The sequence below is a fragment of the Poromitra crassiceps genome (genome assembly GCF_964638095.1).
Source record: "Poromitra crassiceps genome assembly, chromosome: 4".
Classification (NCBI taxonomy): domain Eukaryota; kingdom Metazoa; phylum Chordata; class Actinopteri; order Beryciformes; family Melamphaidae; genus Poromitra; species Poromitra crassiceps.
In genome coordinates, this window is record NC_139626.1 from 24,122,378 (window position 1) to 24,137,295 (window position 14,918).

General features: G+C 41.5%; 1 protein-coding gene across 2 annotated transcripts; it reads right to left on the reverse strand.

Annotated features, from left to right (window-relative positions):
• Positions 1-584: 584 nt before the first annotated feature.
• Positions 585-14,480, reverse strand: adam9b (ADAM metallopeptidase domain 9b). 2 transcript variants are annotated; one of them, XM_083635431.1, is made up of 23 exons: positions 14,177-14,480; positions 13,670-13,779; positions 13,497-13,573; positions 13,331-13,409; positions 13,150-13,226; positions 11,568-11,760; positions 11,405-11,467; positions 11,146-11,217; positions 10,857-11,026; positions 10,613-10,700; positions 9,560-9,696; positions 8,072-8,243; positions 6,840-6,929; positions 6,494-6,689; positions 6,044-6,152; positions 5,260-5,440; positions 4,007-4,096; positions 3,816-3,921; positions 3,527-3,656; positions 3,326-3,422; positions 2,070-2,102; positions 1,127-1,164; positions 585-981 (listed from the first exon to the last, which is right to left on the reverse strand). In XM_083635431.1, exons 1-23 carry the CDS (start codon positions 14,241-14,243, stop codon positions 864-866), a joined length of 2,493 nt encoding a protein of 830 aa, XP_083491557.1. In that variant the 5' UTR covers positions 14,244-14,480; the 3' UTR covers positions 585-863. The 2 variants fall into 2 exon arrangements, with proteins under 2 accessions (XP_083491557.1, XP_083491558.1); XM_083635432.1 differs by lacking the exon at positions 2,070-2,102.
• Positions 14,481-14,918: the final 438 nt, after the last annotated feature.

A 14,918-nucleotide genomic window follows, 5' to 3' on the forward strand; every position in this document is an offset into this window, starting at 1 on the left:
CAAGAGTGCATTTTTGTTCATGTGACCCTCAACACAGGCTTTGAGAATCTCGGGCCACTTACTGAAACTTATGCTTAAATTAACACACTCATATTCTGGTTTATTTCAAGAAAAACATTGGCTGGTAACTTCTAGCAGCCATATTGGCAGGTGGCCAAAAAAGCAAATGTCAAGCCCTGCAGGGAGATTGTCACACTCATCGATACATATTTGAGGTTTGTTTATTAATGGGAAAAGGACCACTGGAACAAACGCTGCGAACGTGATCCGGCTACTTTTTCAATCTGACTGGCTACTCAAAAGTTTGGGGAACTCTCTGATATAAAATGAGATATTCCTCTAAATTGGGCTTCAAATAACCAAAATTTTCCGGCATCCGTGGGCCCGATGTGATATCCTTTCATGGGGCCCGAAATCCCTGGCTACGGCCCTGCTTCAGACCATTCAGTCTCTCTCCCTCAACAATGCACCTTGTTGTTCCTTTTGTTTAATGTAGTTTGTGTTGTCTTGTCTAGTTATTTTCAGTGTCCTACTACACCTCCAAAAGACACCTTTTCCATTAAAAAAGCCATTGGATTAAAAAAAGTATAGTTTTATTACAATCAGCGATTCACAAATTCAACATCAATAAAATAGCTTTTAAACAATGTAACAGCATAAAACAATACAAAATATTGTGACTTTTTCCCCCATTCCCAGTACAGTAACCACAACACCATGCTGCAGTCAACCTTAATAAAAAGGTGCTGTCAACAGTATAGTGAACCCATTATCATCACAGGATTTTACAAATAGGTCATTTTATACAGTAGATGAAAATATTTTATGGAAAAAAACAGTAGTACATAGGAACCACACAGAACTTATATTTGTTTGGGTGGGATTGGTTTTGGGACCCCAGGGCCCTGCTGGGGAACTGGTACATGCGTAGAGGCAATGCTTGTGTCCGTATTCCAATAATCCAGTTCTCCATACCTGAAACTGACAGAGTGTGTGCAAATTCTACCTATTAATATGGTGATCTTTGTGCATGGCAAGTACATGTTTTTGTGTACGTGTGAGGACAGTATAGATCAAATGAAGTAAAAATAATCACACACACACACACACACACACACAGTCTTACCCAGGAAGTGGAGCTGAGGTAGCTGGTGGATTTCCAGGCTGGAGTTGGTTTGAAAAATAAACACGTTTTGCTGTTAGAACACGTTACGGTACTATTCTGACTGAATAGTGATTTATAATCAGGACTGGACTGGGAAAAAAGACGGAGAAAAAAAGGCCCCAGACTGGCCCACCTCAGTGGATCACACACCACCCATCGTCGTGCTCCCCTGAATAGGCATACCAACTGTGCCACTCCCTAAAACACTAAAGCCATGTAATGAGTAAGAGGTCATCATGGTAGATTATGAGAGGAGCCATGATAAATACCTTCCAAAGGTGCAACACAACCAGAACACGAAGGCTTAGGGCAGGTAAAGTGATCTAGCCTATGTCCACCTGCTCCTTGCTCTCCTCTCTCTCTCTGACACCCTCCTCGTCTGGGGATGCTAGCGCAATCTGGCTCAACGAGACATGAGGAGAGACGCAACTGGGTAAGGTTTTAACGTAATGTTACAATCAGGTCCAGAATTATTGGATTACCTGAAAAAGAGGTGCAAAAGACTGCACTGACATAACAATATCCTACAATACGGGTAACAACAAATTGTTGTTAATAAATAAATGCATGGATGTCTCAATTTCATTTCTATACATTGTCCATCAACAACACCCACACAAAAGCTGGCTCCCCCCCCCCCCCCCCCACCCTCAAAAGAGCACTGTTCACCCTATATCAGTGTTTCTCAAACAGTGGTCGGCGGACCACTGGTGGTCCGCGGGCGCCCCCCAGTGGTCCACGCGTAGATTTATATTTTTTTCCTTTTTTTACCTCCCACTATCCAATGAGAGAAATGTTTACATTTTCTGGGAAACTCGAGGTCAGATCACGATTCTTCTAAAGGACTCTATGTATTTTTTCACCCCGAATCCAACGCCACCACCAGTGACTCTCTATGACTTACGCTTGCAGAGATACGTCCAATCGGCCTGCAGGGCTACAGGAGAGACAGAGTACAGCGGGTGGTTGGGAGTTCCAAGTTACTGACCAAACACTCTATTTCAGTAATTGCTGTCAGAATATAGCCATTTAACACTTATTTGAACACAAAAACATCACTGAATGCAACTTGAAGACGGCAAAAGATAGACTATTTGACTTTGGCAACATTGTGCATTTATTGAACTTGAAAAAACTTTCTTTGAACTTTGAATATATTTGAAGTGAACAGGAGAAATAAATGTTAAAAAAAAAATTGTACTGCTATTTGTCATTTAATTAGCATGTAATTTGTAATTTACAGTTGAAGTAGTAGGCCTATTGTTTTTGGGGATGTTTTGGGAGTTATGTGGTCCCCGAGTTTTTTTCATTGGTTTAAGTGGTCCTTGGTCTGAAAAAGTTTGAGAACACTGCCCTATATCCTAATAAATAAATGAACAAAACAACAAACGCTGCCAGCTGACTCACTGTTAATGTTTTAACAGAATAAAAATGAAAGATATTTTTTAGCTCACCGGGGAAAACATGAGAGCTAGCTTGCAAGCAAATGTTAATTTTCTTCTTAGCCATTGACTGTATATAATAGCCAGCCCAATGCACCATCTAGCCCAGGGGTTCCCAACTTTTGGCTTGTGACCCCACTTTGACGTCCTCATCCTCCTCACTGTGCCCATGGGTGCTAGTATAGAAGGTCCTGCAACTAATATCAGTAAGTTCTGCAGCATATGCCTCAAAGGCCTGACTCCCCCCCGCAGATGCATCATTCAATGAAGGCAATGAGCCCAAATGGGGAAGGGTTAGCCCAGTGTGTGTCAATTAATCAATTGTCGTCAATTAATACAAAATAAAATAAGGCATGTCGGCCCTCCGGGAAAATGCCAGATGGCCAGCCCTGTTTATAATCAGCGACACACAAAAACAAATTGTCTTGATTATAGTACCATTCCTCTTTTTTGCTTACATTTACAGGTGAATAAGCATATATATACATATATATACACTGTATATATATATACACACACACACACACACACACACACACACACACACACACACACACACACACACACACACAATATATATATATATATAAACACTATAATATATAAACACTATATATATATATATATATATATATATATATATATATATATATCTCACACACATACACATTCATTCATATGTATGTACAGTATGTATATTATATAATATATAATTTACCTTAACAGGAGGTCGAGGAGGAATATGTACTGGTGGATGGGTTGTGGTATTTGCCTCAACATTGCCATTTGTTTGGCCATTTTGTGCATTATGTGACCTGCGTACATTAAACAAAAGAATGAAATGCAATCTCTGTGTTAAGAAGTTACTAATTGATGTCACATTACACCACAAACTACTATAGTGCCTGTTGAAGTGTACCTGTGACGGCTGGCGTGTCTTCTTTTAAGGCAGTCTCTCCTGAAGATGTAGAGCAGCAGCAGGATGAGCAGAACCAGCACAGGAACCACCAGGAGGAAGAAGATCAAAAGGCCATCCCTGAGGGAGTGGTCTGAGGTGGGACAGGTGAAAGTAAATGGTACTGTATACATGTAAGTACATTGGTTGCACCACAGTCAACATCTATGCAGAATAGCCTACTGTATCTATGATCAAATCAGACCTTCTGTGCATGAAGTAATCCAATTTGAAACAACCAATCAATACCCACCTATCTGAGCAGGGCCGCTGTCTGTGCTGCCTCCTCTCCCTGAGCGGTCACAGTTGGGGGGAGCCCATCCGATGTCACAGTGGCAGTGTCCCTGGTCATTACATACCTGAAGAAAACATTACAACAGCAATGTCAGGAAGACTTGTTGGCCATTAGCAAATAGTATGCCTGTAAAGGAAACGCAGTCCTACCCCACGGCCATTGCAGGTGCTCCGGGCATCACAGTCCAATTCCTGGGGCAGCAGAGCGGAGGCATTCACACACTTGAAGTCCAGGCAGGTCTGAAAGAGAAAACTCAGTTCCTTTGCCTGGGTCCAGACACCTTTGTATCCACCCACTCCACAGAGTTGAGTTCGGCTACTCTTGGTCTGGCATCGTCCTATGCAAATGCCTTTTCTCCAGTTGACATGAAGGCCGAGCCAAATCAGCCAATGAGCACAGAGGGGGACTAATGATTGGCCAATAAGTGTCAATAAACCGCCCTGGCGGGACTAAGCAGTTGTCAAGCACGGTTGTCAAGACTGCGCCAAGGAGTAAACAACAATAGATGCGGCCATTGCCTGCTGTCGAGGTTGTTTTAAATTGATTACAGTTACCAATTACTTTGAAATTGATTGATTGATTGAGATCTTTATTGATAATGAACAAAGAGTACATATATACATACACAGGCCCACCATTATCAAAAGGATAAAAACGCAATAAAGCTAACAGCTTATTTCCATTGCGGTCCTTAAGATGTCTGTGATAAAATATGCACTGGTGAGTGTATGCCTGGATGTGTGTAAGTGTATGACAGTATGAGTGCATAGTACCCCATGCACTTGTCAGAGTCTGCGGGTAACGCGTGGGTGTGCCTACCACGCAGGGGGGAGGATAACATGGGGAAGTAAGGCACAGTAAATAATCAATAAAAATAAGCGTAAAATAAAATAAAAGACAATTAGTACAATTAAAAATATACCCAACAAATCCTAATAAAATACCGTACAATAAAATATAATAAAATAAAATAAATAAAAGAAAAGAAAATCTAATAAAATACAGGATCGATTAAGATACAGGATCAGTTACTGGCTGGCCGAGAACAGGCCGCCCCCACACCCAACAACACAAATCCGAACGGCACACTGCTTGCAGTGGCCTTGGTCTCTAGTGATTGGTTGGAATTCCCCTGGGGGGATCCCGTCATAAAAATAATAGAAATAACTCATATATAACTCATAGAAATAACGAGTTGACAATTCAGTCTGAATATCAGGCTATCATTCAGTTCCTGAATGCAATCCGATTCGAAAGGATTTCACCGCTGAGTCATGATGAGTCATTGTTTTCAGTACTGTCCTGGAGCATGCCAAAATCACATTCCTTGTGTTTCCTTGGCGTGTACAAACTAGGTTCTTGTCTGCACACATGCACACACCTGTTTATTCAAAACACTTACCTTTCCCTCAGCACACGGGCTGCCAGGATTAACATAAGCAGGATCCAACACATCGGTGCCAAGGTTGAAGTCCGCGTTGACACAACTCGACCCATCAATTACTTGGATACTGACATGGGCACCAGTCGGGGGGTTGTTGACGTCCACATTCGTGCACTGCACCTTTCCACACATGGAGTCACTGCAGTGGTAGAGCGGACAGTCAGGTTTTTTTTCACAATTGGAAACAAGAGTGACAGCAAGGCAAAATAACTTTGCCTGACACATAGCCTGAGTTTATATTTTGTGTTGCTTTATTATTCGGTCTTAAAAAATAGAGTGTGCTCTGCAAATTTAATTTAACTGTCATCACCTCGGATCCATTTTCCTGGATCTTTGCTATTGAGAAATATGGAATTCTAATGTACCCATGTTTGCCAAGCCCCCAGCTACTGAAAGGACAAATGAAATGATTTGTTATCGATGCGTTGGCCAGGTTATCAGTGGAATCACGGAAAAGTTCTCGCAATCATCCATTAAACATTTTAACAAATGTGTGAATGGAGCTTCTGGAGGTTTGATCCTAGCAAATATGACTACTGATCCCCATTTTCTGAGAGATATAGATATTTCTTTAAATCCATCTGGCATAATATTCACATCATCTTTCCATGATAAAGAACAAACATACAATCTATCCAGTGTGACATTCATATCATCTTTCCATGATGATATGAATGGAATTTCTTTCCATTTAAAAACAACAACAAAACAAAACAAGACAACAGACAAGCATAATACTTACGCCACACTACATTTGATAGGGACTCCTGCACTTGTGATACCACAGTTTCCAAACAAAGTTCCCTTTGTATTTGCTTGAACGAAACAAACATCTGCTGCCTTTGTTGCATCTGCCCAAGAAGAAAATAATACAAGATAAAATATGAATGACAGGAAAAGAGAATGATCTGCATTTGACTGCATTAAACATAGATCTAGTTTATACTCCTAGAAATAATTATTAATTGAGGTTTAAAGAAAACAAGAAAAGTTTATACTGCATAGGTAAAATAAAGAAAGATGTCGAACTTGTCCCCATGTAAATCCAGTTTGACTCAAGAGCCCTTTCCAAACATCGTACATTTGATTGGGATTACAATTGTAGTGTTTAATTAGCTGCACAAATCTAGATGTGTGCATCCACCATTGAGTGTATCTATATTATATTATATTATATATGTATTGAATGTACATGGCTCAAAGAGATGTCTGCACTGAGAGTCGTAAGTCTGGCAGCGGCCCTCGTAGCAGTATGCTGCGTTGTTTTCACACTGCAGGCCGTCCATGATGTAGAAGTCACTGGGACAGAAGGCACTCTTGCCATCGCAGTATTCAGAGAGATCACATGAATTGACAGATTCTCTGCATGGGGTTCCAGACACTCTGATCTGAAACAACACGTGACCAACAATGGTAACAGAGCTAATGACACACCTGTGAAGAAGTTCTGTTTTTTATCCCCCAAAAGTATTTGCTCCCTCCATTCAGCGCAGTAGTCAGCTGCATAAAGCCAGCCTCCAGTCCAATAGAAGCCTGACCTGACAGTTGCTGCAACAGCTCCCTTGAGCACAGGCAGACCCGGGGGTGAATTTGCAGGTGGCTGCATCACAGCATTTATCTTTGCATTCCTGTGGAACACAGAAACACAAAATACTGTGACAAGTGAAAAGTACCCTTACTGCCGTAGGCTACTAAAAAAGCATCAAGTACAGGAATAAAAAACGGAATGAGCAAAATGATCTGTACTTTTATTCTAAGATGCATAAAGTTGTAACACGGCTTGTAACAGAAATGTCCAAATGTATACTCTTAATCCGTAAGATTAAAAAACAAGATCAAACATTTCTGTACACATTTGGGAATTTGTGTTCCAAGTTTGGAAGTCATATTACAACCTCATGCTCCTTATAAGTACGGTCTGCAGAGGACAATGCCAACATGCTTTTAAATATTTATTATGGGTCCTAACGTTAAATGCATTCTTTGGCAAATAGCCATTTACGATTGTAAAATGAATCACACATTTGTAAACTATAAATCAAACACATTTGAACTTTATGGATTGGACATACCGGTATTTGCATTACAAGTTTGGAAGTCACCACATCTTACAATTTCGCACAACTTATTTTGTCAGATTTTTTACTCCCATATTCACCTTATGTTCAGACCTTACAGTGGACCAAATTCTTCCGGGTCCGTCTAACACTTCCGGCGGTCACGAAGCGAGTATCCACTGTTAGCCAGGTCAGATAACGTTATCGTCGGCAATGACGAGCACTTTATTGTAAAACATACCTGGACTCCAACAAAGAAAGCTTCAGATAGTTTTCTCTCCTCCGAGCGCAGCGCGAGCCATTAACGTCAATAAAGACCCGCAGACGTTAACGTAATTCCCTGGAATGCGAGACTTAACGAGCCAGTTACATGGCGTTGCATTCTTAGACATTGCCATTTGCTTTTATTTGGTATGTTACATACAATTGGCTAAATTATTAGTTAATTGAGAGTTAGATGATATTGGAGCAGCGCAGCCATTTTTTATTTTATTTTATTATTATTTTTAGCCGGAAGTTTTGGGGCGGCCACACAACCAGGTCAAATGGGCGTGGCTACATAAGGTGAATAAGAGCTTTCAAACGACCAGAATTTACATTACCATAAAAAGTGTGACTTTTATGAATAAACACATGACCTGCTCAGTGCTGTAACCTTGTGTGTGTGTGTGTGTGTGTGTGTGTGTGTCTTGTCCTGAAGGGCAGTACTCTACCTCTGGAGTGCCACAGTCACACTGCTCTCCTTCCTCCAGCAAGCCATTGCCACATTTAGCGATGCCCACCACGTCAAACAGGGAGGGCTGGTTCTTCAGACACACGCCTCCTCCACGGCGGATCAGCCTCTCAAAGTCGTTTCCACTGCAGCGACTGAATTGGGTGGAGCCGCTACCATGTAAGAAGACAAACAGAAATGGAAATGTCTGTGTTCAGGTGATAGGTTTTTTCCAATCCAAAATGAGATATCCATCTTTTGAAAGCCGGCACCTCATCTTAGTAAATGATCGTGGCATTCAATTTCATTATGAAATATTACTCAAGTTATCAGCCAACATAAGACATTAGGGCAATATAACAGTTAACACATTTGAAGATCAATACATTCCTATTTGTGATATTGTGGAGTGCACAGGAACGAGGAGATAGATCTCTTGATCCACCGTCTTTATTCCAGTACTCCAACTATGTACATTACATGCTATGCATGGCTGTTACCATAACCCATGGATCTATTATCATAACTCAAACCATATTCCCACCAACCCGGAAACCTGTGTACTTCTTATGCCTTAAAGGCGCTGACAGGGTTCTGCGCACCCTCGACGCCGACTAGCGGCGACAGCGAGACTGTGCATACTCGAATGTAACTCGGCACGTTGGCTCCGGTACACGTCCAAAACACTAGGTGGCTTGTGGTACACTTATGTCCGTTACATATAACGTTATCGTGCCGTTTACCAAGAACTTGCAATCATGTCGGTGGGGGGACATTTTATTGTCCCTCCATTTCAAAACTCATTCCGGTGAGCCTGCAGAAGGCTTTGCTAGATGAGGGACAAGCACTGTTAAATGAGTAAATGGCATTTCCTCATTCCTCACAACAACTACTTCAGCGGATATGTGCGTGGCCCAAGACAACGGCCAATCACAGCTCTCGTGCTGGTCACGTCACATCCGCGTTGACGCCGCAGTCACATTTTCGAGGAGCTGCACGCCCCCTCCTCCGAGCTGCGCTGATAGGACGCCCAGCCGCGGCGACCCCCTCGGCGCAGTCAGCGCCGGCGATTTCGCGTGAGCATAATTTGCGCTTTAACTCTCGAGCGCCCCGCTGACTCCCATCTCTTAAAGGGCCCACCTCAAGGGCTTAAAGGGCTTTGGAGGAAGGGCGGAGCGCACCACTGTGAGGGAAAGGGGTGCGCTGGTTTTAAAACCCAAGACAAAACAAACATTTCTAAACTGAATGCGTCACATTTGATCTCGATTTGATCTCGATTTTCTTGTTTTCATGATTGTGGGAAGCCAAAATCTTGATCACGATTAACATTAATTGTGCAGCCCTAAAGACAATGCATTAAAATAAATAAATAAATAAATAAATGAATAAATGCTACTTTACTCAAAAAAGGAAAAAGAAAATGCCCATTGTGGGCTTTAACTGCAGCTTTTCATATTAAGAAAGTCAGGCATCATTTTGTGGAAGTTACCTAGCCGAAGCTGCCATGATGCAGCCTCCTCCATCATCACCACACGTGCACTGGTCACTGTCGTGGTTCATGCCCAGGTTATGGCCCATCTCATGGGCCACCACAGTGGAGACGAAGGCAAGCTGGTCATCACTGAACTGTGAAACACATCCAAGTACATTCAGAGCTCAGTTGGGAATCTTGAATTGAGAATTCAAGTTATTAAGCAACATTACAACTGACATGTTTTTGGCAATACCTGGAACTTCTGTTTAACAGTAGACAAATTACTATAACCGTGTAATTACATAGGACATAATTAGAAAGTAACTAATAATTACTATTTGTAATTCTAATGTTTAATTCCTCAGTTAAATGTTGGACATTTCTTGTGATAACGAGTAATTATTATCACGATAACAGCACATTAATGGAAACACTTTGGAAACATTGGCTTGCCGGTCCTTTCCTTCTCTCTTAAATGGATCTTCTACGTATATTCAATATCTCAAGATAGATGAGGTTATTACAGTATTGTCAACATTCCTATTATGAAATGACTAGATAACACCATGAGTACTGTACTGCCAAGTAAACGGACACGTACACGGATTTTACTCTGTCGATACTTTATTAGAAGTCTAATTTAACCAAGAAATTCTACATTATAATTGCAAGTAATTCCTTGTCATCACTAGAAATAACCAGTTACTTTGATCATTTCTATGTAATTACACAGCTATTAGTAATGTGTGTACTGTAAACTGCTACCCAGGGCCACTTTAAAGGCTATTTTAAGAACATTGTGACACTTGATGTAAGGAATCCTGCAAGCCAAATAAGAATTTTCCCTTGGAGCTTAATGAGTTGGTATTCAAGTCTAACCTGTCTGACTCCTTCTTCATTGAACCTGTGTGACTCCTTATTCACTGGTTGTGAAAATGAACTGCACTTATAGCAGGACTTGCCATGAATTATGTAGCGATGAGTATCAGTTTCTAAACAAAAAAGCTCATGCTGCCAAAGCACCATGGTGTCAGCTGGCGCTAGAAGTTAAAAGGGAGTTGAACTAACCACGTTGATTCCTCCGGAGCTAGCCACAGAGCAAACCGTGCCCACGAAGGCCATACCCAGCACTCCACCGTATGACTGGGGCCGACCACTGAGAGACAAAGATCACACTGCACTTCAAAGACTTCAGACTATGTGATATATGCATCTAACAGATTATCCCTTTGTTTTTATATCAGCTGATGGCATCACATTACCAGAACGAAACATTATGAAGGCCACAGCTGTAACTAGACACAGTACTTACACAATGAGCTGGCCAACATCATGCCTGATCTTTGGTAGCAGAGTGCTCTTCCTCCACTTGACAAACCTCCCCAGCACCTCTCCAGCAGAGCCTTCCACATCAAAGGGATTGCTCTCCGTAAAGATCTCCAGGCCCACTAGCACCACGCGGATATTTAGCAGCTTGTAATACTACAATGAACAAAGGGCAAACAAAAACATTATGAAAGATAAGACTATCAACAGCAAATTTACCTTGATAACTTCCTCAAACAAGCATAATTTGTTTGCAGAGCAATTTAAACTCTCACCCCATCAAGTAGATTGGCCATTTCGACCATCTCCACCCGCACTGCCGTCTCATTTTTGTCCTTAAACTTGTACTGTAAATGAAGGAAGACATTAATAAGAAAGAAACTTGTTGATATACTGGTAAATATTTTTGGGCACATAGTTGACCATGTTCTGAGCAAGGGCAAAACGAAGTGTCGCTGGTACCTGGCAAAATACGCACTGCAATATTTGTGGCCAAAAACAAATTCCTAGATGGAAACAGATATGTGCGCTCACCCTGAGATTATCTGCAACCAACACCAACTCCACATAACTGGTTTCAGGTAAATTCCGTTTCCTCTGTTGAATGACAAACAGAAAAGTGAAATGAATTAGCCAAACCTGGTTTCCTCGTTTAATACCTGTTCACACTGGAAAAACCAATTCAGAGCAATCGAACCCGCAGCAGTGACGTCACGGATTGGTCAGGGTCAAAGGGTGAATGGCTCTCTGCTGATGCGGTCTCACTGGCGACCCCGCAGGTGAACAGCTCCGACTGACTGTCTCTCAGCAGGTACAATACGTGCTCATTGGCCAGAGACTCGGGGACTGGCTCAAGTCCATAGGTGTCATTGTCAAGGAGGATCACACCCCTGAAGAGAAGCAGTACACCCAACACATATTACACCTCTATGATGATTCATCTTGGGTAGAGAGAGCCAAAGTGGACATCACTTCCTACCTCACCATGCATATCAATGTCTTAAAAAATGATGAATGGTATTCTGGGCCAGAATATTTGACTGGTACTCTAAGGCTTACAAAATAACCCTGCAGCCGGAGGCAGAACTCGCCATCTTCGGCTGCTCGGAGTCCTCTCTGAACTTCCCTACAGCTGTGCAACAATCTCTGACACTGGGGACAACTGTCGCCAAAAGACTCATTCTGAAGGAATGGAAGTCCTCCTCTTCACCTTCTTTTCGAGTGTGGCTGATGGACATGGCTTCCGTTATACAGATGGAGAGACTCAGTTTCCGGAGAACCAACTCGCTTAGGAGGTTCTCAACTATTTGGGACCTGTTTCTGGGCTACTTTGACAAGGTTACAAATGATTAGTGAGCAGTGACTAAGAGTAGGGGTGATGGACAGCTTGCCCGGTTGGTTTCCCGTGGACCCCTTGGGTGGGATCCTATGCGTAATATCTCTCACAAGCACATAAGCACCTTTTGCGGCTGGTACTGTTGTAGCACCACGTTACAATGCCAAATGTCTTCTGTTTTCTTTTCCACCATTCATATTTTTTTAAGACACTGGTGCGCATAGGGTCTGAACAGAAGGCGAGGGACTTTCGCTCTCTATGGGTGGGTAGCACTAGTGGGAGCCCCCCAACAATGGCAATGCTTGACGTTAGATTAAATTTAGGATTATTTTCATTATATATCAATCTATTGAGTTTTTTTGATTGATCAACTAATTGCTTAGTCTATATAAATGCAAAAAAATGACAAATGCCCATCAGATGTTACCAGAGCCCAAAGTGATTCTTAAAATGACTGCTGTTCACGTGGTGTGAACAGCAGCCAAAACACATCCAAATAATTCATTTTAGAATACGAAATTCATGATATGAAATGGAAAAAAACAAATCTTGGTGTTTGTGAAGTTGTAACCAGCAAATGTTTTGGTATTTTTACTTGATAGATTTTTACTTGATAGATAAATGACTAAGAAATATTTCTGGCGATCCACAAATTGTTTCAGCACTATTTGACATAGCTATTCTACTTCAGCCTTCAACGTGACATCACAGACTATATCTGATAGTACATGGAGGTCACAGGCTAGCTTTTGCCTGTTAAGCAGGAACTTCTAAACCAAGATAGCTGTTACACTTCCCTATGATAGTTGGAAAGATTATAGCCGGTGGGTTATGGTTTCCAGTTTGAAGAAATGAAAATATGTCATGTGAAACTCAAACTGATGTGAGGCTGTGCTCAGCCACTCAAAATGAGGAACTGGGAAAGAAAGGGACAAAGACAAACCTAAGGCCGGAGCATGTGCTGAGAGCTACCAGTGAGTTTTCATATCCTTCCACTTCTCCATGGTAATAGCAATGCACCTGAGAAAAGATCATAATAAGAGTGTTAAAGGTCTAACTATAGCCTAAGACCCAGAATGATCAAAAGCCATTAAATAATGATAGGACTGACTGACTTTACTTACATCAGGTTTTGGATATGATGACTCATGGTTGCCATTGATGTCATGAGAATACTGAACAAAGTTTTGGGCTAAAAAGTCTCTGACAAAAAAAACAAGATAAAACATACGTGTTACTTTGTCAGAGCATTTACTATTACAAAAATAGATGAATGAAAACATAGCCTACCTGTTCCTTTTTAGATGAAGGACGTGCTTTCTGTTACTTATGTTGATTGCATATGCAATTGTCTCCTTTCCATATTTCTGAAATTACAGTAGTAAACAAGGAATCATCATTAGGATATTCATTAGGATATTCTAAGAATGAGAGCCAGTAGGCTAATCAGTGCGAGCAGGTACCTCTTCTGGCTCTGATGATGGTCTGTTGATACTCCTGCTCCATCTGTCAATAACCTGAGGATTCACTACTGAGAACTTGGAAAGTTTGGATGTAAAGCCATTGAAAATGTCTGGAAAAGACAATGTGGAGAGTAGGCTACACACAAACTGAATGATGACTCACAACAGAAATTAGCCTACAACAGTGAGAAAATAAATGGGCTACATTTACGCAATGTTTAGCTACTCTGTTCTCCAAAACGACCACTTGTGTTAGTGATTCCAAATTGTGTCCCCATTAAAGTAACAAAATAAACAAAGTAACAGTAAGAAGCACATTTTTCTCCAATAAAACTCAATATCACGGTTTAGGTCACGTTTCGACATAATTTATAGGCCACAAGCACACCTGTAGTCTACAGCGTATAGGCTATATCAGCTTTCAATAGCCTATGTAGGTTCACAGGCTCACTCGGCGTGTTTAAAATAGAAAAATAATGTAGTCGCAGTTCATTTGTAGCGCCTCACCTTTGCTGTCAATTGCAGACATGTAACAGAGAAAAAGGGCAGCAGACACGATGCATTTTCTGACCATGGTCCTTGCTAAAAAAACATGAACAAAAACATTAACGATAGTCGTCCATGCATCCAGCTCGCACTATCCAGCCCGCTGCTACTAATTTCCTGGATTGGGGGTGTGACTTTTGTTCCTTGTTTCCTTCCTCCCGCTCAGGTGATTATCAGGCAGGTGTTGTCGCCTCATGTGTGAACCGCGAATCGTGGTTTGGTTTATACACTGCGCATCTTAAAGCAACAACTCTATCTTCCTGTAAAAAACGGTTTCCCCCAAATAGGAATTCTTTATCCTGGAGCAACCCCAAATGGGCGGGGCCTCACCTGCAAGTGGGCGTGACCTCTAAGTAGCCTATTCATAAACAGACTGAAGGAAACAATAATAACCTATTGTTTGCCTCACCTCCTCCAAGTATTCAGAATCGACATAGGCTACTGAAAGAAAGTACAATACAGTATAGCAGCCTATTGAATTTCAACGGTTCTATACCCACCAATCCTGTCTCTCCAGTATTCAACTGATAAACAAATAGAAGTCTGTGCATAAAGATGTTAAGTTTGTTTTAGCAAGCAGTTTCAAGACAAAAGAGCCAACACTTGAGGCTTAATTTATTTCATCCTGCTGAAGCCTCTCACTGCAGAATGTTGATGGTTAGCCTACCCCAAAAAAAACTGAACACAAGTTGTCAAATAAATC